Source organism: Bemisia tabaci, chromosome 3 (genome assembly GCF_918797505.1).
Source record: "Bemisia tabaci chromosome 3, PGI_BMITA_v3".
Lineage (NCBI taxonomy): Eukaryota > Metazoa > Arthropoda > Insecta > Hemiptera > Aleyrodidae > Bemisia > Bemisia tabaci.
The window spans coordinates 993,454-1,018,804 of record NC_092795.1 but is presented as its reverse complement, the minus strand read 5'-3'; the positions used below and the strand labels follow the sequence as shown (position 1 = coordinate 1,018,804).

The window sequence follows — 25,351 nt, the reverse complement described above, 5'->3', positions numbered from 1 at the left end:
GACCTATTTCCGCACAAGCCACGTAATGAAAATTTTAAAGCACATTATTAACTCACTTGCGACGAATTTTTTTTTGGCGGCAGACGCGTTTCGAACTACGGTTCATCATCGGTGCGAAGAAAACTTCGTCGCAAGTAAGTCAATAATTTGCTTTAAAATTTTAATTAATGTAAAACAAACTTTAGTTTTTAATATTTACTCGACGATTATCTTGAATATGAGGTGTATTTTGCACAGCTTTGTTAAGCAACAAAATTAAGTTGCTTCCATTACGAAGCCTTCTCGGCTTTTTAACGTATTTAGTTTGTATGTAAGGCTTTCATATGTTTCATTTTTTTTTGTTTCTCAGAGTCTATTAAAATATTGAAATCTCAAAAACACTTTTTTTTTTATCGACCAAAAACTCTATGAAGGAAAACAAATCAATCAAAAGTTGGGAACAGTCAAAACTCACTTACACGCAGAACAACAATTTCTGGCTCAGTTCAGAAACAATGTATGTACCTTTAATTTCCTTATGTACATAAGTGTTTTTACGTATGAACCAGTAATTGTAGTTTCTAATTGCAAAATTAAGTCCATTTCCCTCGTACTTCAAAATCATTCTCTCTCTTTCTTCTTTTTTCCAGCGTCCCTTGGATCTTATGACCAACTCACACACGAAAGTCATCATTTTTTTTGTTTATCTAAATTTTATTGAAATAATTTCTCATCCGTTAAAAAGTATTTTGCTACAAAATTCTAACTGTACACTAAAAAAATTCTGAAGTAAACCTGTACAAAACTTGAGATGGGTAAAAATTTCTTAAAATTACAAAACAAACAATAGGAAAGTAATTCAGACATTTCGTCAATTCTGAACGAGTATCAGTGGCGAGGGGTAAATTATCGATTTTCGATATTTTTCCATTTGAAACCATGGTAAAGAATCGATTATGAAAGTGTTCTTTGCGATCCTCCTGTTAATCGATCCTTTTCCATAGGTTCAAATGGCAGATCAATCAATGTATCGCAAAGCAAGTCTCGCCACTGACGAATATGTTAAACGGGTTTTGGGTTTCAACTCATTTGTTTGATTAGCTTGCCCCTAAAGCTTAAATATAACATGGGAACTTAGGAAGAGACCTCTAGTATTATATTGAAATACTAACACAACGCACGTAACGTGACTTTCGTCCGCGCTAAATGCCCAGTTTTCCGCCTCTGAGGGATTGAGCTAAACGTTGTGCGTAAATAAAAGGAGGGATCATAAAAAGACTGAATAAGATGAGGAAAGTAAAAATAAAATGTATCAGTGAACGTTGCCGTCACATGAATACGTTTAAAAGTATTAAGGCACGTAAGAATGCACAGCTTTGTTTCCATAACTTTAAAAACAAGAAGGTAAACAAAAAAAACTTAGAAAGAATAAGACAGGTAAAAAAACCGAGAAACATAAAATCAATACATAATGAGTCATCCAGCCAGGAAATGTTTTTGAACTACACATTTTTGAAGTGTCTTTTGTTTTACTGGCCTACACAATGACGATTACAGAATTATCATGAAGGCTATGCAGCCGTAAACTTCATGAAGATCTTGGTTTTTCTTCGCGAGTAAGTATATTTTGTCGTTTAACCTGAGTTTTTAGGGAATCTTTGGAAGTAAGTCACTAGTCATTGAACCCATATACACGCAAAAATTAACTGACTTCCGACGGAATCTGCTTTTTCCCACGACCAAGTTGTCCATTTACAGATAAAAACCCTGATATTTTTCATACGTATTGATAGAAAATGAAAAGAAGATGAGACAAGAATTGAAATGAATGTTTGGCGTCTAACTTTTCATAGCCCACTCAGCACTTTATCGTGGAAACTAAACTGATTTTACAATTTATTTAACAATATATGCTGACTCCGGCAGTCCGTTAACCTGAACCGCCTTCCTCGATACGCTGCATGGAAAGTGCATCGAGGGAAGTTCGAAAGAGGTTGAAGAATTAGCTGTCTGCAGTGCTGCGGGCTGATTGTTGAAATTGGTAGACAAAGCGACAGACAAAGAAGATAAAAAGGGGATGGAGGGATCCTATTGGTGGAAGCGGGTCGTTGCAATGGACGTAGGACGTAGGTAATAGACTAACCAACGGCAACCCACGAGAGACCCGATACTTAGTCCATCATTTACCCCCTTAGTCTATGAGAACCACCCATTTCAACCAATAGGGTCGCTCCATACTCCTTATGTCTTATTTGTCAATAGCTTTGCCTATCAATTTCAACAGTCAGCTCGCAGGAGAATTTTCCCAGTGGGCTGATCACTGGAATTGATAATCGAAGCTATAGATAAAGAGGACGAAGGGAAAATGGATCCATCCTATTTTTTGAGGCGGGTAATTGTCTACACTGAAGGGGTTAATAATGAACTATAGGGTCTCTCTCGGTTGCTATTTGTTAGTCTATCAGTATGACACCGTCATTGTTCATCGCACAAACACGTTCCCACCAATATGATCACTCCATTTTCTTTTTGTTTATCATTTCTACTATTAATTTCAAAAATCAGCTCGCGGGAAAAATAAAATGTCCACAGTGGACTGCCAACCTTTATGTATTAGGCTTTTTTTTCAGAAATACACTAACTGAAAGTTCAGTTTTTTTTTTTATCGAAACGCCGTAAGAGGTGTTTCTCGCGGTAACATTTGAAACTGTAGCTCACAGGCCAATTTTACTTCTTTGCAAATAGGAATTTGCATGATCACAACTCTGACTCGTTTTAAGTGCTTACTCCGAATTATATACATAAATTAACTTATAGTAACATATTTATCTCTGTACAAAGCAGTATTTTTACATGTAATTTTACTATGAAAAAATATGACAAAAATCAAAACAATGACAAATCGAAGAATATCGGCTGTTTTCTTTTACAAAAATTTGGTGATCCATGCACCGGTTCACATTAAGACTTTATACTTCCAAATGAATCTGAAACCATCAACAATGGATCCAAAATCCAGCTGATAAAATAAAGCTAGCAATAAGTCGAAAAGCAACCGCCCACCGTAACTAAGGAGGTAAGTCTATGGTTATTTCCTTAATCAATATTTTCCTACGATTTTTCTTTTGATAATATGGTTTGAATATCAAATCGAATTTTTTTCTGATCTGCCTCTTTGTCTTGCTTAGAATTAGAGTAAGTCTAGAATGAGCATCGGGAACATACACCGATTAAATATAAAACGTAAAAAAGGACATAAATAGGTAACCGGTTTGTGAGCATCGAAAATCTCCATCAACTGGATATCAATAGCAGCTCTAAGTGATAATAAAACAATTACCGTAAAAATCCAAAATTCAGAAGAGGAAATCGTGCATAAAAGCGACCTTACTAACTGAAACCCTGGAAATGGCCCTGTTAATTTCGTAGCGTTTAATTAGTAAATAGACCTCTAGAAAAAGTCAAAACTGTGAAGAGAAAGTCACATATTTTCTCCTTAAAATGTTGCGTAAAAGACGATTCATACAATGAGAAGTTTGGAGATAAGGTCCTGAACAAGGCATTTAAAACTATTTTGAATTCAGATCAAATTGAAGTTGGATTATATAAATGGCACGTCATTTGTATCCATGTCATTTCACCACTATTAGTAGAAGTAGATTTCCAGAATTCCTATTCTATGACTAGTTTTCCTCGTAAAATTGTGAAGAGGGCACTTGTTTCGTAGTGCTTTTAATTCATAACTTGTCCAGGAGTCCATTCTTTTGAAACTTTGAGTCGTAGAACGTCAGAGTAGAAATTTTGGTCTTGAGAATTATCTTTAAGTAGCATGGGCTTCAAGCAGTATAAAAATGCATTGAATTTACATAGTTAGGCGGAAAAGACGGGATTTTGTCGATTTAACTCAGGAGTCAATCCGAAATCGGTGAAACTAGTTCGATGGAAGTTAACCCACGTAGTCGAGCTGATTGCCCCATGACGAAAGGAAGCAAATTTTCGTCCGTCAACTGTTGACGAAATCCGTGAACAGTTGTCCTGAGCGTTAACGAAGGTGGTATTTTTATCAACCAATCAGAGCCTGGTGGCCTGTTTCCCGGACTCTTTATGAGGTTCACTGTCTCAACGAGAATCGTCAATGGATCGTATTCGATAGTGGTTCGATGTATCGTTTGGTTAAAAACAATAGAACATAACCTCAAACCAAAATTTTCAGATATTTGTCAGAGAAGCTGATAGTGAGAAAGTTCGGGGCAATTTCTCTTCTCTTGGGCAATTAGCACTCATCCGAATCAGATCAATCTACCACAAAAAACCCGTTCCGTCAGATTACCCAATTGACTTTTGAGGTCATGTTTATGTTTTGAACCAATCGATATCGATACAATCTCATCCGTTTGATGTATCGAATACGATCTATAGGTTCGATAACATGGTCCGGAGCACTTTTACGAAACCATAAACCGTTGACGAAAATTAAATTACATTTAATTACGGGGGATTTGGGGGGAAAGGCTTCGCCATGCCCATTTAATCACAAACGGAGAAGGAAAATTTGTTTTGATGACGTATTTCGTAAACTGTTTACGGATTTCGTCAAGATTGAGGAAGAAAAATTTGCCTAAGGTATCCGTGAAGCGAAGAGATTTCTCTGATGAGTTTCCAGGAGCGTGAATTCAGTTCAAGAAGGGAGGGAGCGTTTGGTGATAATGATCCTGTTCGATCTTGATGCAACACTCGTCCTTGATCTGCATGTTGCCGGGCTGCCCGCTCATGTTAACGTTGTAGCCGCCAATGTTGGTCGTGCTCAGCTTGTCGTCTCCGTTGACGTCATCCACGTATTCCACCATGTTGCCCTTCTGCTCCAGCTCGAACGTCATCTGTCCCGGCTCCATGCCGCCCAGTTGCTCCGAGGGGTCCATCTCTTGCTCGAACCCTCCGTGCTCCACCTACGCCAAAAAATCAACTTTTTACCATCTGTTGCTCCACTTACACACTGACAGAAAGTAGGTAACCGAAATGTTGTCGCAATATACGGAGCAAAACACAAATAACTAAGGTGATTCGACGGTCCCCCTCCCTGTCCTTATTACGATGAATTAGTTCGTCAAAGGTACGTGAATTGTAGAGTATCATGGCAAAAGAATAGCGATCTGAAAATTCGAAAAAAATTGACAAGTAGCTGAAAATTATGGAAGAAATCGATGCGATATATCGCACGTCACTCGGACACAAAAAATGGCAACCGTCGAATCACCTTAATATTTGTTCCTTAGTTTTTCTTCAAGTTTCATTGACGAACCAGCCTGATAATAATTTTTTCGGGTTTTCCTTGTTTTGTTATGAGAGTTGTTCAGCAGCAACGGCAGATGGCGCGAGGATCACACTTTTGTGTCATGCCTCGGGTCATATCCATGACGGTGTTTTAATGCCGTCTTGGATTTTGCGGCATGTTAAGTTGGGCTCACTGCCGAGTGTGATCTGCTGATGAGGTCTAAAAAGGCCCAAACCGGTAAGGATCTCTCGGCGTGACTCAAACCTGATATTCCAATGCAAGCTGCCTGAGCTGAACAGTCTCCCCCCTCAGTTTCGTACTGGTACGCACTAGAGTTCAAAAATTTTAATTTTGACTGTAATTATAATTTTTGGAACTTGTTGGCTTTGTTTTGCCCGCGAAATGGTGTGGACCCAGGACGATTTCTCCACTTTGTCCACACCTGTAGTAGAGTGTACGTTGATTTTTCCCGTGTATTTTCTACATTTTCTTAGTCGTTGAGATATTTGTGGAGAGGACAAACCTGGGGGTCCTCGGGTAGATAGCGGCCCTGGTTCATTATGAGTTGGTGAGTGTAGGGGGGCGACTCCTCGCCGGTGAGGTACTCCTGATGCCGTCCGAGGAAGAGGTGGTCGTTGGCGAGGAGGGGGTAGGAGTAGGGGTTCGTGCCCGAGGCGGGGGTGGGCGCCGTGGAGTAGAGGGGCGGCGAGTAGGGGGCCGGAGGGGGGTTCGGGTTGAGGAGGTTCAGGTGGTTCAGGTCGTAGGAGGGGTTGTACCCGGGGTTGGACCACGCGTCCGAGGGGGCCGCCGGCGCCGGGTTCATGAGGCTCGTGTTGTGCCCTCCCGTGTTGAACGGGGACATCCCGCCCGTGTAAGTCGTTGAGCTGATGCTTGAGCTTGGCGAACCTGAAACATTATCAAACCTCCTATAATATGGACGGACGTATTCTATCAAACGGAACTAAGCGCAATTTGAGTTCCTTTTGAGGATTTTAGAGTCCTGGATAGCGCGTTCTGTCAAACGGAACTAAGCGCCATGGAAAAGCATTGCGAGTGTAGCATTCCGCAACACCCGCCAATCCAAGCCCCCCTCTCACTTCCTCCCCCGATGGCGCTTATAGTTCCGTTTGATAGAAGTACGTCCATATTGGAAAACTGCACTGGTATCCAAAATGTCATGTAACTTCTTCAAATTAATTTCCATGATTTTTTTTTAAAACTTCTGCTTTGGACTTAGTGTTTTAGGAAAATCATTGAAACAGTTGAGGGCCTTAGAGTACAAGGTGCCTAAGTGCAGTTTCTGGAAAAAGTCGAGATATTCATCAACTTAACTAAAACTAGTTTGAAAGTATATCCTGTGAAAAATTCACAACTAATATTCAACTATAAAGCATCAAAAAGTGAGTTTAAACTACCTTCCTCCCATAAGGCTCCGTACGTAATTTTGAAACTTTAAACGCGTATTTCTTGAAATAGCAAAAACTGCACTTATAGGCCTTGTCCTCCAAGCTTCTCAATTGAATCTCACTTTTGAAGTTTTGATGAAAAGAATATGAGTTAAAAATCGAAGTCTCCTGACGAATTCTGGAATAATTCCTCGTTTCCCGGACTTAAGAGCGTAAGTCCTACCATGCTAATTTTACCACCCTTGTGGTTAATTTAGCTTTCCACTATTGTAAAATGTACATTTCAAACATGTAGGACATATTTTTAATAATTTAATTGTTAAATCGGCGATTAATTTTTTTCCGTGAGAATTGGCTCGAACGATTCAATATTTTAGAAGAACGCACTTGTGCAGTTTTTGCTCAGAATGTCTCTAATTTTTGTAAGAGATCTGAAGATAAATCAGTGTAACATTCAGTTAGAAATTCCCAAGATTTTCTCTGTGAAAATGCAATTTGCGAGGGGAAGCCTGGCAACATTACAATGTAGTTACGTTCACGACGAATTAATGCAGGTTGCATACGCAGCTCCTAAATAATCGTTGACATTTCGTGGAACATGAAATTTCACTTTTCAGCAGAATGAAATTTCATGCCGTGGAATTTAATTTTGCTGAAAGTTTTGAATGTCTAAAATGGACAAGTCTTCTACAAGTTTTTTTTATTTGCTGAAAAGTCGTTGGTACTATACTGCCGTGCTAAGGAAAAACGTCGTATGAACATTCGAGAGTTGCCAAATTTATCCGAATAAATATGTATTTATGAGGAAAGTCATGCTTATTTTTCCTCGAAATTTTCAGATATTTTAAACTAAATTGCGGCCAAAACTGTCTAAAACTTTTGAAGAAAAATGATAAGAATTTTCCCGGTAAATTCGTTATTTAATGAAGAAGATATGGCAACGTCTGGAGGCTCACACGGCGTTCTTCCTCAGCACGGCAGTATAATTGTAATCTTTTTTTTTATTTCTATGTTAATGATTTCTCGTTAAATTCTACGTAAGTTAACATGTAATTTCGGCTTACCAGAGTTAGAGAGGTAAACCGTTTTCCTGGGAGGCTCCCTTTTGCGCCACTTGGCTCTCCTATTTTGAAACCAAACTTGGACTCGCGATTCGCTTAGATTGAGCTTCAAAGCCAATTCCTCACGAGCGAATACATCCGGGTATGGTGCACGCTCGAAAGCCCTCTCCAGTTCCTCCAGTTGATATGCCGTGAACGTCGTTCTGAAAACACCCACAAAACAATTTATTACAAACTCTCATTTTCTAGAATCCAGCCTTTGCTAGACTCATTTAAGGTGAATCCAGGGTTCGATTAGGGATAATTCAAGATCAGAGATAGCGCCACCAGTCACCGCTGAGAATTTCACTTTCCTTCGACGTTTACTGAAATAATATTCTCAAATTACAAAAAGCAGATCCACAAGATATAAATTATTTTTTGCCTGATTTTTTGAGCCAAAAATATTGGCAATTAGAATTACAAGCGCCGAGAAAGAACGGCTGAAACTTTCAGCTCAGCGGCGGCGGCCGAACGCGCAACCGAATCCTTCATGTTCTGTCTCTCTCTCTCCCATTGCCGCAGTGGGAATTACTTTCCGCCGTAGTTATGACTTTATTTTGGGAATTTTGAGAAGATTTGTTTACTGAGTGTTCCTCAAGTATGTTGCTATATCCCCTGGATCCCCATTTAAAGTCGATTTTTTAAGGATAAGGAACATGAGCAAAGGTTTGCAAAATCGCAATCCAAGATATGCATTTTAGTCGATTCTATAGAAGGGATGAAAAAGTCAGTTATTCTATGCTGCAGTTCCGTCACTTTCTCATGATTTTTTAATATCGACGGCATAAGTCCGCAATCACATATCTCCTTTGCAGTGTCTGAAAATCTCCGCCTCTATTTTATTTTTTCAAGGAGAACAAATTCACATCATTCCTTGAAGTTTTTGCAGAATTTTCTTCGCACAGACAAGAAAAATCACGGCAGTTTTAAAAAATTGTCGTTGAGTAGTTTTCCGTTTAAAAAATAAAGTATGATCAGAAACCCGCGACGTCCAAAACCGAGTTATGTCATTGCCGACTTGCACCTTCGATATTTTCAACCCAAAACAAAGCTCTAGAAAATTTCAGCATAAATTGGACATCTCCTCTTCCTAGAGGAGTAAAATCAGCTAAATTATGAAAGAAAAAAAGTAGCACGGAGTTTCAAAACATAATGAACACATTTCACATGAATCTTGAAAGGAAATATATAGCAACTTTAAGTGCAGTCCGGCTAATTATTGCAGGTGTCTCCTGTCTCCTGTCTAAACGTTCCACTCGATTTTGTATCTTTTTTATCTTTCTTTTTTTCCTTTTACTAATATACAATTGATATTACCACCTAAATTGAGAGGAACTGAGATTCTTCATGATTTCTACGTTTAATTGGAGAGCTGCTTCGATTAAGACTGTATCAGAGTCTACATTTGAAGCCGTGCACAATTCCATTAAAATTAATCACGTTATTTCTGCACGCGTTAACATCAATATTTTCAACACCCGAGGGTGAACACTGAGCTGAGCACACTTATGGCTCCGCGAAATTGAATCATCCCGCTCTTTACCGCACCGTTACAGAGTGCGCTGTCTCGCGGTGGTCTTAGGAAGTTTATCGTTTTGTGGACTTTGCCGCTACCACGACAGATGGCGCAGCTATGACATTGTTAAATACGCGCGAAATTATGAATTGCTGCTCTGTTCGACTGTTTAGTTAGACGGACTGACTGACACCTTTTCAGGCCGTTAGATGTAACCAAGTGTCTTGAATCCCAACCAATTAAAAAGTAGCAAAACAATACTTGCGATACCTATTCTTTTTTAATTATTTTGTTATGTTTCTTTCTCTTTATCATCACTCAATGCGGAATTTAACAAACCAATGTGTCTTTCCGCTTTAATCGATGGCCAAAGCTAGAAAACGGGTATCTCCATCCCGGCGTTGCCAAATGAAGCCTCTTTGTCTTTTTTATTTTTTCTTTTTGAAGAGAAACAAGCCAACGTTATGACTTGAAATGTTTACAGAATATTCTGCCAACAGAGTGAAAAAAAGTAACTAAAGGAAGTTTTCAAGGAAATACAATGACTAGTTTTCCCAAGCATTGGTATTGTAATGACCAGAAATCTGCAAAGTCGCAAGAGAGTTGTGCTTAGCCAGCGATACGCCCTTTTTACACAAAAGCGGCAAGGCAAATTGGACGTATTTATGCTCAATGAAACTATGTGCAAGTGGCAAGATGGGATGTGCTTGTTAGAGATCGGGCCATAAGAATGAATGGGAAATATAAACGCCGGTGACGTCATCGGGGTTTCAGGACATTTTGTCAACGATTTTTTGTCCGCGCACCTTTTTTGTCCAGTAGTTTACGCCCACACGTAAAATAAGCAACAGTGACTTGGTCCAAGCGTTATATTTTAGTCGGTATGTAAAATTATATTGACAATATGGAAATGAGAAATTGAGAGAGAAGGAGGTGTTGTTATGGTTGCTCATTTTCTAAATGAAATGTTATTACTTTCTCCTTTTGAATCATCTTTTAAATTGTCATTGGTGAATATTTGGTTTTATTTCTATCCTTAAAATATTGAGTGTACAATATACCTTATGTATGTATGGGTACTTTTTTTTTTAATTTTTTTTATTTTTCTTTACGAAATTATTACTTCATTTTGAAAACATTTATACTTTTAAAACGTGACAAATATTTGTAAAACCTTTTCCAAGCGACATTAATCTCAATGAGCCGCAGTTGTGCCGACAGAAACTGCAAAAATGAATAAAAGAGGAAAAAAAAACCAAGAAGCACGCAATCTTTAGTTTTAACTCATTTGTACATCGATCTTTTACAGTCAAATACGTCAAATTTTGAGCGTTTCGTTGCGCGTGCACCTCGCTGCAGCACAATAAAAGCACAAAATGTAAAAGAAAAAATTAAAGTGCTTTGGTAATCATTAAATTTGACACGGAACCACCAATATTTAAAAAACACACATTACATTATTATTCTCCTTTGATAAATTGATACATACTTTTTTCCCATCAATTTAAATGAGAATAATCAATGCAGAGTGTGCTAACATTTCAAAATCATGAGTTAAAAAACGCTGACTATGCGAGTATAAATATTAACGCCTAACAGAGCGGAGCGGCGTGCTGCCAGCGCGAGAGGCTCACTGGCGCCTACAAACCTAAGTGGATACTTCACGCATTGCGCAATGCTTGAAGTATCCACTTAGGTTTGTAGGCGCCAATGCGCGTTCCGCGCTGGCCGCCCGCCCGCCGCGCCGTGCGGCGGCGCCAGAAGCAACTATTTCACAACAGAGGTGTTGCACAGTATTATACGAAATTGAACGTATTAAGAATGGCAGGCATCCTTTAAAAGTGCAGATCTTTCCTCGCAAAATAAATCAAGATACTTATCGTACACAGGAAAAATCTAAGAGCCTTCAGCTGAGGCAAATATAGAGGTTCATCCGGTTCAGGTATAACAAGGTGGGAATTTCTTGAAAGATAATTAAGTCATGTTACACCAAAGAGGTGTAGAGAGTTTTAGTGCATTTTGTCTCATGGAATTGACGCTCCCCCATTTTTACCAAAACTCTCAATTCTCCGTTGGACCAAACAGACGAAACAAAAAAACAAGCAAACCTTCATTCTTCCAAGACATTATACATTTTCATCAAAAAACGTCGTGAGCAAGTGTCGTTTGTATTTACATGTAGGCAAATTAACTTTGGGTCTCAACTGGCACGTGGACCAAAACTCCATTGCCGAAAAAACGCGTGGACGTAAATTACTGGAAAAACCAGGTGCGCGGCCAAAAATCGTTGACGAAATGTCCTATAACCCGTCAACGGCAACGAGGATCGGGAAGGCGGTCTTTAACTCATGAACCCTATCCACAAAGGCTCTTGTCAGATGCCCACGGCTCATACGAGTTAGCGATCAGTTCCTTTTGATTTAATTTAACATCCCGCTGTTCTATTTTCTCAAAAAGAACTATATCCCATTTTACATTCTTTCTTATTCAGCTTCCACGAGCACACCTCATCTTTCCACTTCCACATAGTTCCTTTTAGCACAAATACATCCAATTATGCAATGCATATTCGCAATTTTATCCTCCGATAATCTTTCGTCCCCTCGCGCTTATTTTTCGGGCCGAAACTTTGTCTTTCTCGATTGTATTATTTTGCAAAATTTGTTTTGAGTATAAATTTATAGATTCTAATCGGAATACTCAGGGTTTATCAAGTGCGGAAACAAGAAGAATTGATGTTTCATGAAATGATATTACCGTATGACTATTTCCGCTCTCAGTTTCTTCGACGAAGATCCTATTTATTTTTTAAAAAAAAAGCAGAGGCGGATCCAGGCGGGGCAGAGAGCGTGCGCCTCCCCCCGTTCGCGCGAAAAAAGGAAGAAGAAAATGAGAACAAAAAAAAGGACGAAACGGAAGAAAGGAGGAGGAAGAACGCTTACATTTGGTAAATATTCATGAAGAAATTGACTCAAACTGCATGAAAGATTTACGAAAAGTTGAATTAGTCGCATTTATGGATATACACTATTTAACACAGTATCTATTACGATGATGACATTTTGATAATTTACTGGGGGGAGACCCCCTTCCGTCCCTTCCCCCATTCGAAGTGTCTGGATCCGCCTTATGAGAAAAAAAGTATACTATGTTTTAGAACAAATGAGCGTAGTCTAAATCAAATAGCCAGTTTAATACCATAATAGATATTTTGTTTAGTTGTATATATCCATAAGTGAGAGAAATTCAACTTTTAGTAAAATATTTCAATATTTATACACAGCTTGTGCTAAATTAAAGCAGCTTGCGTGGACTAAAAAAAAAAAAAAAAAAAAAAAACTAGGGAACTACCTATACAACTTAAACATTTTCCTAGTGTTTAGATCTTATAAAATTAGTAACGGTTCGAACAGTCCCTTCAAAGGATAAACATTATTCTCACCTCGTCTTTTTCTTCTTTATACCGTTGGAATCACTTTTTTTCTTCGTTTCTGATTTTTTTACGGCAGGCCTGGTCTCTGCGTTACCTGAAAACGTAGAATTGAGTCTGAGGTGAAGTTAATCATTGGGTATGGCATTTGCATTTATAGGAAGGGGAACAGGGAACATCCTAGCAGGGGGTGCTGCTATGTTATGATGCTCACGAATACTGAAGTCAATACTGAATTCTGTTGTATTAATGAAAAACGTCGTAAAAGCATTCTGTAGGATATCCCAAATATTCCCTGATAACTTTTTTTTAAGGAAAGTTATCAATACTTTTCCTTGAAATGTCCACTCACTTTTAATTTAATTACAATTAAAACTCTCTAAAAAATTGAAAGGGAAACATCCAAAATTTCACAGTTTCCTTAAAATTTCGTATTTTATGAAAGAAAATTTGGCAACGCTTGAATGCTAATCCAGCGTTCTTCGGTAGTCCGGCAGAATACCCTTCAAGCGGGCCGTTCATTGAAATTGATAGACGGAGCTACAATATGGACGTATTTCTGTCAAACGGAAGTATGTGCATTATGACGTGAGCCCTGTTATGCATGTATTCTTATGGGTCTTTGGGCTCATGTCTTAATGCACATACTTTCGTTTGATAAAAATACGTCCATAAAGACAAATAAAAAATGGAGCGATCCTATCGGTGAAACGGGTAGTTGTAATGGGTAATGGAGGTAAGCTACAGACAAATAACAGCAACCCACGAGAGACTCTGTGGTCCGTAAGAGTCACCCGTTTCGACCATTGGATGCCTCTATTATCCGTTTGTCATGAGACCGGAGTCATTGCAAAATTGACTCGTCATCACAAAATTGTATCTATCCACAATTGCTTCGATCCACAAAACTGTAGAGTCCCAAGGATGCGCTTTCATGGAAAAAACTAGGAATGTCAAACCGGTGATGACTCCATGTTTCTTAAGGCGCTGAAACGAACATGATTCCAATCATACACACAATTAAATTACAAATGGACTTCATTTTGCAATTGGGAACGACTGGGGAGCATTTTGCAATTAATTACTACAATTCCTGGCTTAGTTTATGAAGAAGTATACCTATACCATGAGTGTCTCCATGCACGGATGAGCCAGAAATTATAGTTGCTAATTGGAAAATGAAGTCCTTGACTCATCGGATAACATTTTGCAAAAAGGAGCCACTATCTTTGGCTCTCCCATAAAAGCACTTTTCTGCATAAAGAAACCAATGTCATGTATGTAGTTTCTAAAATGGGCCAGAAATAGTGGTTCCTTATTGCAAAATGTGTAATCCTATTTATAAAAGCACATGGATGTTGTTTCTAAAATGAGGCAGAAATTGTAGGAATTGAAAACTTTAACTCGTGTAGGCCCCTAACGGTATTCAAAGTGAGAAATTGTAGGTTCTTAGGAGAGAAAAAAATGGAGTTTTGGGTGTATTTTCTCTTACCTGTCGTGGTGGTCGGAGCGGGTGGCTGAGGCGCGGGGGAGCCGATGTTCCCGTCCTCGGGCTTCCGCTGGCCCGGCGAGTGGGGGTTCGGCGGGGGGAGGTGGACCCCAGGGACAGGCGAGTCCTGGAGAAGACCCCCCTCGAGTCCCGGGGTCGACGTCTGACCCACACTGCCCGGCCTGAACATGCAGTTGAAGTCCTGCGCCCCGTTGTGGGATTGTCCTTGCGCTTCGGGCAGTTTATCCAGTTGAGCCTGCGGCCCTGAGCCCAGCCCCAGCATGAGCTCCGAGGAGTGGTGGTAGAAATGGTGGTGTTGCAGGCCCAACATCACCTGCTCGAGGAGAAAATACTTTCTATCAGGTTGGACCGTCACCAATCAGATACAGCCTGACCAATGGTGAAATTTTGAAATGCTCTCATCTTCGCATGTCATGTCGCAAACAGATGCTAATGCCTAACAAAAAATCCACCTGGCAAGTCAACGCAAAACCGCGTATCTCAATTTGCGCAGTTTCAAAATGTCTACTCCTATTTTTTTTCCCCAGAAAAACAAGATGATTCTATGTCTTGGAATTTATACAGATTATTCTGCCACATCTGCTTGGGCAATTCAACTCTGTGGATGCAACTATATTAACGCAAAGGAAGTGTTCTTGCCTAATCACCCAACTGAAGGCGAACATCATTTGGATGTCATTTCGTAATAAGAAACCACTACCTCTGGCTCACCTCAGGAACAACGTGTGTGCCTTTAGTCTTCAGACGCATACGTGCTTTTTTGGGTGAGCCACAAATAGTAGCTCCTTATCGTAAAACTAGAGGGTAACCCCCAAACCGTTACGCGGCCCAACCCTGAGGCGGCGCTTTGTGTCCACCAAGGGGGTTTCACCACTTCACATTCCAACCCCCCAGCGTTTCGCTTCTTAGGCGCTAAACGTTACGCGTTACTGTTATGATTTTATATTTGGACCGCGTTAAGCAGAAAGGAACCAAGCCACATCAGCTATTACCAAATTGAATTAGGCAATTTAATTTTTTACATGATTACGGTTGTGCGGACTTTGGTGCAAATTTCAGAGAATTTTCTACATACAGGGTGTCCCACAGCACCCGTACCAGGCCTTTTTCCCGGTTGATTTACGTCGAATGAAGTCGGCAACCGCGGGGTTGAAAAGGGAATCCACCCCAAGGAATCCGAATTTCATGTTCTTGAAACCCTCTCCAGGCTCCCTTGGGGAGTAAAGGGGGGGGGGGTCACGATCCTAAAAGTTGGAGTTTTTGATCGAATTTCGATTCGATTAATTAGAATTGAAAAGTACGGAAAATTTCACGTGAAATCGACCCTTACAAATCCAAAATCGGAAATTTTTCCGCCCAAAAATGATCACCTAAAGAGGGGGACCGCGGCCCCTTCCATAATTTCCCTTTGGTCAAAAATTGACGCAGATTCTCCGGATATAAGTGGTTTACCAGATTATCGACCCCAAAGAATCCGACTTGTGGCCCCCCTAGCCTCCCTTGGCGGGTAAAATGGGGGGAGGGGCACAATTTCCCCTGAATTTTGAAATTTTGCCCTCTCCATTTACCTCCTACGGGAGGCTAGGGGGGCCTCGGGACCATAAAAATCGGATTCCTTGGGGTCAATTTCCTATTCAACCCCGCGATCGCCGACTTCATTCGACTTAAATCACCCGAGAAAAAGGCTTGGTACCTATACGGGCGATCTGGGACGCCCTGTAGTACGAACCGAATACTCTCTAATTTACAAAAGTATCTGCTTAAACGTTCTCTCGTAAAAAATTGGATTGCCCGGTTATATTCGGCAATAGCTGATTTGGTTGGTTCCCTTCTGCTAAACGCGGTTCATTTCAGAGTATGATTTTGGGGGTATAGTGGATATAACTTGTGAAACCATTAATTATTGGTACCTTGATGGAGTGGATATTGGAAGGGGAGTCTGCGTTGGGGGTTCTGGCGTCCCCGGAAGTGGGTGGGAGTTTGGGGTTGGAGACGAGGACGTTTCCGTTGTTGGGGAAGTCGGTGAAGATGGCGTCGTCGAAAGGGCCGGCTTCCATTTCTAGCCGCGGCCCCTGATATTCACTCCCTCCCTCCAGTTGTGGCCTCGGAACGCGGATTCAGGACAACCAGGGATCCATTGCTCCTCTCACAAGGATCAAAATTTATCCAAATCGCCTCTCCCTCCGGGCAGAAATCCGCATCCAGCTGCAACACACCCAGAATTGTTAATTAGTCCAAATCCATGTGGATGCCTCGAGTGCGTAAGCACGTATCTCCATCGCGGTCTCTCAACATTTTCGCTATTCTTTTATTCTTTCAAGTCAAACAAGACAACTTTATGGCCTGAAATTTATTCAGCATGAAGGCTTATCAAATGTCTGAAATTTTGAAGAAACTACCGAGTGAACTGAGCATGAGAAATCCTTGCTTTCTGGAGTGGACAATTATTGGTGGAGATATAACCAAATTACCTAATCTGCTAAAATACATGTGTTTAAATGGGGATCACTGCCTCATGACGTCACAAGGCGGCAAATTTTCTCTTTTGTATCTATTTTTCCACAAGTCCCCATGGCGAAAAAAAATCATGAAAAATACTACCAACCCAAATTGTAACCCAAAGACCAAACATATAACCGCACGTATAGGTTACATTATGTTCTGCATCCCATATCTATACTATAAGCTCCTAGACCTCCTAAATTTGCATGCCTGGTAACGCTTCGTTCCTGCGTTCTACCGAGCCGATTTTCATTATTTTTGCGGCTATTGACAGATAATTGTCACTAGATGAGCTCGCTGTAATCAGAATTTAAAAATAGGACCCAGGGTTTTTTTATATAAGAATAGGCAAGAGAGCATAGGAAGCGGAGCAAAATTTGAAATTCCCGCCCATGAAAAGTTGCCGGAATTTCAAATTTAGCGGAAATTTGAACCAAGCGGGAAATTTTGAATCTTGTTCCGTTAGAAGGGTAAGTTAAGTGAATCGAATTTGCTCCTTTGCTACAAACTATCCAAAAGCGACGATACGCTCCGTTCCGTTTCAGTCTTGGCGTAATGTTTAAAATACATGCCGATTTTTCGATTCGATTCTTATTGGTCCAGTCGCTCCCGGCCAGAGAAAGATTGGACAAATGAGAGTCAGGTACGAAAATATTTTAATTTTTTGGTCGTTTTTATGTCGACACGGGCCTAAGAGAGCGTGAAGTGGGGGGGGGGGGGTTGGGCTGCGTTTCGGCCAGGAGGCGTACCCCCTGTGTATATAAATACGAAAGTGTCGCTCCTCTGGCGTAAGGGCGTATCTCAATTTTCGCATGAGCCCCAGAAAGCATGGTTTTATAAGTAAAATAGGGTTCACGTGGAAATTGAGATACGTCCTTACGTCCGAGGGCCGACAATACATGAGTCAGTTTTTTTCACAGCGTGAGGAAAGTTGCTTTTTCGGGGAGAGTGAAGAAGAAGAGCCGCGGATGCGAAAGTTGGGCGGTGGGCGAGTGTGATGCGTGGCGTGTTGCCTAGACGCGGAGCGGGAGGCGCCGCGGTGGTCGATTGGATCGGATCAATTAGTCAATTAGCCGATTAGCGTGGCCAGCAGATGAATCTAAATTCGTGGCCGCGACCGCCCGAGGCCCGATCGTCGATTATTAAACTTGGAGGCAACAAAATATAAAAGCCAATTTAAACCAATTTTACTTGATGGAAGTCAATTTCGAGCGTGCAGACAATTGAAGTTGGCCAGAATAAGTTAGGTTAGTTAACTTGCGCCGGAGGGCTCGTGCGGACGACAAAGAATCCTGAGTCGCCACCCAGGAAAACGCTCCGGAGCACGCGGGAACGCTCCAAACACGACGGAAAAGTTCCAAAAAGGCGGGAACGCTCGCAAAAGGCGGGAAAGTTCGAAAAAAGTGTGAAAGTTCGAAAAAGGCGGGAACGCTCGAAACACGACGGGAAAGTTCGAAAAAGGCGGGAACGCTCGGAACACGACGGGGAAGTTCGAAAAAGGCGGGAAAGTTCGCACGGCGGGAAAGTTCGAAAAATATGCGAAAGTTCCAAAAAGGTGGGCGAAGTTCGAAAAAGGCGGTAAAGTTCGAAAAAGGTGAGTGGAGTTCGAAAAAGGTGGGTGGAGTTCGAAAAAGGCGGTAAAGTTCGAAAAAAGGTGAGCAAAGTTTGAAAAACGTGAGGAGACTACGTTTAAGCGGACGGCTCTTGCCACATCGCTGTCGGTAAGATGGAGTCGTTCCACTTTTTTGTGCCCTGTATATTCGATTTTTCTCACCCAAGATCTCGCAAGATATCTAATGTCTCTGGCTAAAATTCTACACAGTAAATTCTCAATCATCCGTGTCTTGATTATCATCGGTTTTTTAGGTTGCTTTGGCTGCTAAATGATGCAATTTTATGGCGCATATGTCTAAAAAAAATATTTTAAAAATTATGGTAGCCGAAATAACTTCTTTAAGGTGACATTCTCTCAGTTGTAACTAATTATTACATTTCTGTATATTATGTTTCGAGTGTTTTAATAGATTCTTTTAAAATACATCTTTTTCGATCCCTGTCCTAGTGAAACAGCTTGGTTTTGTGATTATCCGTGGTAGCTCCAGTCTCAATCACTGCGGGAATCGAGATTCTATTATATCATCAACAGCTTTTTTCTGTTTTTATGTTTTTTCTCTCTCATCTATCGGACGGCTTATTGTGGATTTACAGCGGATGCAAGCAAGTATACGTTGAGTTGGAGCAAATTTTGTTTTATCACTTGTTCCACCTCTAATTTTTAGCAAGAAACCAATCGAGTACGTCTAGAAGCCCATTACAGCTGTTTCTTTCTAATCCATTTTGTGAACCCTGAAATAAAACTGAAAGTTTGCTGACTCTAATCGAACGTTCCATTTTCGCGTGTGCATATTTACAGAATAAACTCCTTGCTCAAATGTCCCTCCAGTTAATCGATCTTAGTTTTGCCAAACATTAAAATTGAGACAGTATGTAAGCAAAATTTGTTCGATATCGCGATATTTGCTCAATCCCACCATAAATTCACCTTAACAAGAAATGAGGGGCTTAGAAGACAAGGCACACAAGTGCAGTTTTTATTTATTACACAACGTGAAATGTACTTACGCTATTTCTCGTCAAATTCTTCAAACTTTAACTGCAACACTCAGCATCTAAGATATTTATCCCTTTAAAAGTATTTGAAATCACAGTTCTCACGATCTTTCATTGGTATACGGAAATGCGTTTATTTTAAGACCTAACCGCATCAGAGATTAATATTTTAAAGCCAAAACAGAAACACTAAAACCCAAATAAGCTAAAACACATTCAAAACAGAAGAAACTGTTCATAGCAACTCCTGCCAGAGATATTAGATATCCTCTAAAGCTTATGGTAAAGGCAAGTGATTCGAGATTGTAAAATTTAGTCTTGACTTGAATAAGTTTTTTGGCCTTTACCTGTGAGGGAGGCTCGGAAAAGAGTGAAGTGTAATAGTGCGAGTGCGAAAAATTCTAAGTGCTCGAAAGTTTATCGAAAAATACCAGGAAAAGTACGCGTGAACTTTTGCAAAGGTCTCTGCTGTCATGTGGAGTTGCACGGACCATAAAAAGTGTGTTTTCAGACGGCGGTTGTGGAGAACCGGGAATGTCTAAAGTGAAATGCTGTCTACCTACCAGCAGTTCTTTTTTGAAAGATATCACCTTGATGTTAAAAAAATATTCAAACTAGTAAAAAAACTTGTAGTTTAGGCAAGGTTTAAAATTACAGGAAAAAGGCGCGTTCCAAAACGTAGGAAAGTGCGCGGGAACGTGTGAAAAAGTGGAAAAATGTAAAAATGTAAAAAGCACCCGATCCGTACGGGTCTCTTACTTGTGGGTTCCGAAATTCTCTGAAACGTGTCGCAATGGTGCGAATGTGTATTTGAGTTGATGGATGTGCTTGATGAAAAAGCTGGGTGGTTTGAAGCTCGTATGGGGCGGTGACGGGGCGTGCTTTACGATATATCGATTCATCTGCCGTTTAAACCCATGAAAAAGGATCGACAAGCAGGGTATTCGCAAAGAACTCCGTAATAATCGATTCTTTACCACAGATTCAAACGGGGAACTGTCCAGAATCGATCATTCACGCCTCACCACTGGTATGAGGCCTTTTCAAGGGACGCATCATTCTTCCCGACGCGCACATCGGCGGATCCTGCTGCGGGCTGATTATTGAAATTGATAGACAAAGCAATAGACAAAGAAGACAAAAAGGATTTGGAGGGATCCTATTGGTAAAAGCGGGTGGTTTCAATGGACAAAGAAGGTAGGTAATAGACTAACTAACCGCAACCCATGAGGGACCCGATAGTTAGTCCATCATTTACCCCCTTAGTCTATGAGAACCACCCATTTCAACCAATAGGATTGCTTCATACCCCCTATGTCTTCTTTGTCTATAGCTTTGTCTATCAATTTCAATAATCGGTCCGCGGGTTGGCCAAATTGTATCCTCTCAATTTACACCTATGAAAATGTATCGATTCTCGACGGGGCCAGATGCGGTAGTGTATCTCACAAAGCGCGGATCCGCCCGCAGACTGTATTTCTGCCCCCCTCCCCCCCTCCCCAATACCCCGAGCGAGGCCCGATTCAGGGATTAAATTTATATTTTTTTTAAAAAAAAGAAAAATTCCACCAGGCGACTGGACCCTTAGATCGTGCCTCTCCCTCCCCCCTCTTCATTGCGGGCCGTATATTTACGGCATTGCCCCATTGGCTTGGTGCTCCTGCAAGAATCGATTATTTAACGTAGGTATAAATGAAGAAATGCTGTTGTTGCCAACCTGCTCGATTGCGCCTCCAGACGCGTCACACAATCAGAAGAGTAGCCTTTCTTAGCAAATAATTGAGTTATTCATTTAGCATAAATGCTCTTTGAAAGAAATTGTAGAGAGTCATACATCATCGTCAAAACACCTAAATTTTGAAACAAATTAAAAAAATTGACTGTTAATATTTACGAATTAGAGAACAGTTTTTCCACGCATTTTTTAGTGCAAGAAAGTGAAACGTATCAAGTTAATTACTTGACTTTTTCATAGTTTTCAATTGAAAAGTGAACCTTTTACCGTATATTGTAAATAATGTATGATTTTTGTTTTTAGTAAAATTACTTTTTTAGTTAAAAAGTGATAATATATTGTCTGAATTTTACGGGTCACCAAGGAGAAAGATGGCTTAAAAAATTGCCGACAATACCTATTACAGAAAATTTATGTGATTTTTGCGGATGATCACGAGAGGAAAAATCCATTTATTTGCTAAATTACATTTCGATCACTTACTCGGAATTTACAGATAGAACTTCATATTCCAATGCAAGTTGCTGAGCTGAACCCCCCCCCCCGCCCCCTCTCAGTCTTGTAACGGCACTCACCAGAGCTCAAAAATGTATGACCCCAATTGAAGTTTTTGAACTTTTTGACCTTTTTTCCCCCGCAAAATAGTGCGGACCTAGGTCTATCTCTCCACTTTGTTACGTACTTTTTAGCATGTTTTGAATATTAGAAAAAACTCTTTAAAGAAAGAACCTTTTTTTCAACGACAGTGGGAATTTTATGGCTCAAATCGAAACTTTTTTGGTACAATTAGCCTGTAGTAAAAGTCATGCGGATCAAAGGTGTTCGTTTGTTCAATGTCCCAGTTCAAAAGCTCACGAGCCCTAGCGTCCTCCGTGATCAACAAAAGCCAGGGCTCATGAGGTTTTGGACTTACGCCCGTCCGTCAAAAACCGATTCAATTACAATACGGACTTTTTTATTGCAGGATATCATTTTAATCGCATTTAAAAATGGGCAAAAAATACAATTTAATTAAATTATACTTTGCCGAAAAGAACAGTATTCATAACTTATCCATGAGGGCACATATCTGCATGGAGAAGGCATAGGCGCATATGATATATCTCTTAAATAATGGGTCCTCTTTTGCATAGTACAGCCCAATTATACATGTTTTCTCCCGGAAAAAATACCATTTCCAAATCCGAAGTAAGAAAAAAAGATCGTAGCCTCAAATTTTGGTGTCGTTATTCAAATATCGTACGCGCAGAGTAACCTTACCTCTACAAAGCAAACTTAAAAAAAAAAAAAAAAAACCGTAAGAGTTCATCATATACCTAATTTCACCACGAACAATGGAAATAGATTTGTTGATGAAGTGATAAATGATACTGGGTGACTGAAGTGGATTGTGCAAACAAAAAAAATTTGGAATTTGATAATTATCCAGCGGAGTTTGAATCGAAATCGTGTGTTGCAAAGGAAAAGCCACAGTAATGCACAGTAAATGCATGCCTTTTCTTAAATTTTAATCGTGTGTTGCGAAAAAAATCATGGCATCCTATTTTGCCATAAGGCATATAAAAATGTAGAAACTTATTTTCCATTTTTATCTCCTAAAATGCGGCCTGCAGAAAATGTATGATCTAGGAATTTTAAAAAAAGCCGAACCATCTTGAAATTTTAATGAAATGAAGTCCTCAGCACAGATTGCAATTAAATTAAAGGATTTTAAACAAATACCTCGTCACAGTTGAGCCTGCATATGAGGAAAAATAAGCAAATCAGGAAAGAAAATAGAAAAATTGAATTTAAGAATTTACGAGGTCTAGAATTAGGTACCTTGAAAAATAAAGTGAAAAACCAAAGCGATTACTGAAAAACAGACACTGAACTGCGTCTTTTATAGGAGGGTAGCTCGAAAGGTATATCAAACTTAAACTTCCAATCAACCTCATCCTTCCTTTTGGTTTCTCCTCTAAAATCTTGAAGGAAGATCCACAACAGAGCAGTGCAAACCATTTTTCGCGGATTAAATAAATTCGGAAGATGGATTTCGATTTTTCTCGATTTCATGTCACGTTCAAGCTGTGCATGAACAGAAAAAAAGACAGGCAAAACTGAAAGAGAAGCTTCCTCAATTATTGGATATGAGAATACAAAAAAGGTACTAAAAGGAGAAAAAACAGTTCATCGACTGAACACAATTTTTCCCAGGATTTTACAGCCGCGTATGAACATTAAACACATTTAAAACAAAAAGTAAAATAAAAATTATGGAGAACTAAATGCAAAACTAAGAAAAAGAACTAAACAAATAACCGCGAAGCATTCACTGTGGGGCACGCGCACTAAAGCAAGTGGCAACTTTAGGTGGAGTCGAAAAACAGAAATGAGCCACTCCCCTGGGAATAGTCATCATCAGGGGCTTCTCTCATCCCCCAAAACCTGACTTAACCTGAAATGCGTTTTCTCTCCTTCTCCAAAAGTAGGAAAGTAATTTTTCTGTTTGAAAAAAAAAAAAAAAGAATATAAAGAAGAAGAAAAGCAAATCAAAATGTAATTGAATCGGGACGTGCAAAAACCGCTAATGTCCATTTCTCCAGTATTCAGTGTTTTTGAGTTGATAAGTTGATAAGGATACAACCACGAGAGTGGCGTTAATACTCGTCTCCAGGTTACCTTAATCCCAAAACGAGTCCTTTCATCACTTTTATGGTTGTATCAACTCTTAAAAAGTATTATCAACTCAAAAAAACCGAAGACTGGAAAAATGGACATCAGGGGTTTTCGCATGTCCCCATTAAGTTGAAAATTAAATCCAAAATTAGGAAAACGGAACAGGTAAAAAACAAAACAAAAAAACTGCAAAGCATTAGGAGAAGAACACACACCATAAAACACGTCGTAATCCTGGGCAGAGTGGAAATCGGTCACAGTGAAAAAAAACCAATCAGCGGAATTAGTTTAGATTGGGAACCAATCAGCGGATTTGTGGATTCGTAGCCCGCGCGGAAACCCGAAAATCCGCGGCCGACCGCGGGGGCATCAATTAAAACCAATTTCGCACGAAATCTAATTAGGGCCCCGATCCAGGCTCGGCTCGGAAATTGAGCCCTTTAATTGACATTAACTCAGAAAAAAGGCTCCAATTTGTCCTACGGCCACGGGAAGGTTAAATTTGTTACGTCGGCTTAACTCTACTATTCGCTTTTTCGACGCTGGACTTTGAGCTTCGGCGCCTCGCGACGACACCACCGAACCCACCGCGAGCCCGACCAATCAGAGAGCACCCCTCCGCGGCTATCCACCAATGAGAGGCTCCGGGGCGCGGCTCGCGTCGGCCAATCAGGGAGCGGTTCTCGAACGTGGGAGTCCGAGACCCGGCTGTGTCGAGTCCCTGCAGTGACCTCTCCAGGAGCCTGGGGTTTTTTGTGCGTCCAGAGGTCGTTTTTAAAGGTTTTTCTCTCCGTTTTGGGCGCGTTTATCGCTTCCTTTTTCGCACGTTCATCGGTTTCGGCCATTCCTTTTCGCGTTCGTCCCTTTTTGTTTTATTCTTCCGGTGTTGATGCTAATTTTTACCGATAAATGAGGCTATTGTTTTTGATATTAAATATCTATATTCGTTTGATAATATCTAATATTTTTTGAATTACAAATTTGATTATGATTATTTTTGGATAGAAATGAAATCAAGATAAGGGCTGTTCTTTCATCGGAATGAAATTAATCCAGCTGAACTCGACTTCTAAAAGCATCAATAAATCATCAATAAAAAAACATCGATAAAAAAACTGAATCTTGACGATTTTGCTGATTTTACTTGCCTTCGAGTGAAAGAAGTTAAAAGAAGTTAAAAGAAGTTTAAAAAGAAGCGAGAAGTGAGAAGTTAGTTCAGATGAAAGAAGATAATGAAATAAAAAGGGGGAAAATCACCAACAAATCAAAAAGTCTCCGTGGTAAGGACTTTAAGCAGAAGCGTAAAGAGTGATAGATTCAATCGGAATTTTGTGGTTTTATCTTGTAGCCAATATCTTACCAAAATCTCAACATTATACGTAAGAAAAAAAACCACCATCAGCAATTTAATCAATTCGAATCACTCATTCCTATTTACAGGCACTGATTGTAAGATCAGTCACTGTTGAGTGTTGAGGTTTCTTTTCCCCCCTGAAAAGTCTTGCAATTTTTTTTTATTTAAACATGAAATGAACTTTTAGGATTTATCTTGGTGCTTTAGATTTTCTAACCTGGTTTTTTTAGAGCGGGAACTACTTTTTTTTCTTCTTTCCTTTTTTTTTTAAAAAAA

At 40.0% G+C, this 25,351-nt stretch overlaps 1 protein-coding gene across 2 annotated transcripts; it reads right to left on the bottom strand.

Annotated features, from left to right (window-relative positions):
- Positions 1-92: 92 nt before the first annotated feature.
- Positions 93-25,042, bottom strand: repo (reversed polarity). 2 transcript variants are annotated; one of them, XM_019053695.2, is made up of 7 exons: positions 23,937-25,042; positions 16,127-16,421; positions 14,199-14,532; positions 12,719-12,803; positions 7,722-7,921; positions 5,775-6,157; positions 93-4,925 (listed from the first exon to the last, which is right to left on the bottom strand). In XM_019053695.2, exons 2-7 carry the CDS (start codon positions 16,271-16,273, stop codon positions 4,653-4,655), a joined length of 1,422 nt encoding a protein of 473 aa, XP_018909240.2. In that variant the 5' UTR covers positions 16,274-16,421; positions 23,937-25,042; the 3' UTR covers positions 93-4,652. The 2 variants fall into 2 exon arrangements, with proteins under 2 accessions (XP_018909240.2, XP_018909241.2); XM_019053696.2 differs by having other exon boundaries at positions 14,199-14,529; positions 23,937-24,910.
- Between the last annotated feature and the right edge of the window lie 309 nt (positions 25,043-25,351).

What these genes read in the sequence shown, in the direction of transcription:
- repo (XM_019053695.2), bottom strand. Translation starts at nt 16,273, where the DNA reads ATGGAAGCCGGCCCTTTCGACGACGCCATCTTCACCGACTTCCCCAAC. An exon ending in CGCTCCGACCACCACGACAG is followed by an intron (nt 12,804 to 14,198) that starts GTAAGAGAAAAT and finishes CTACGTTTTCAG; the next exon opens with GTAACGCAGAGACCAGGCCT. An exon ending in ATCTACCCGAGGACCCCCAG is followed by an intron (nt 4,926 to 5,774) that starts GTTTGTCCTCTC and finishes TTTTTGGCGTAG; the next exon opens with GTGGAGCACGGAGGGTTCGA.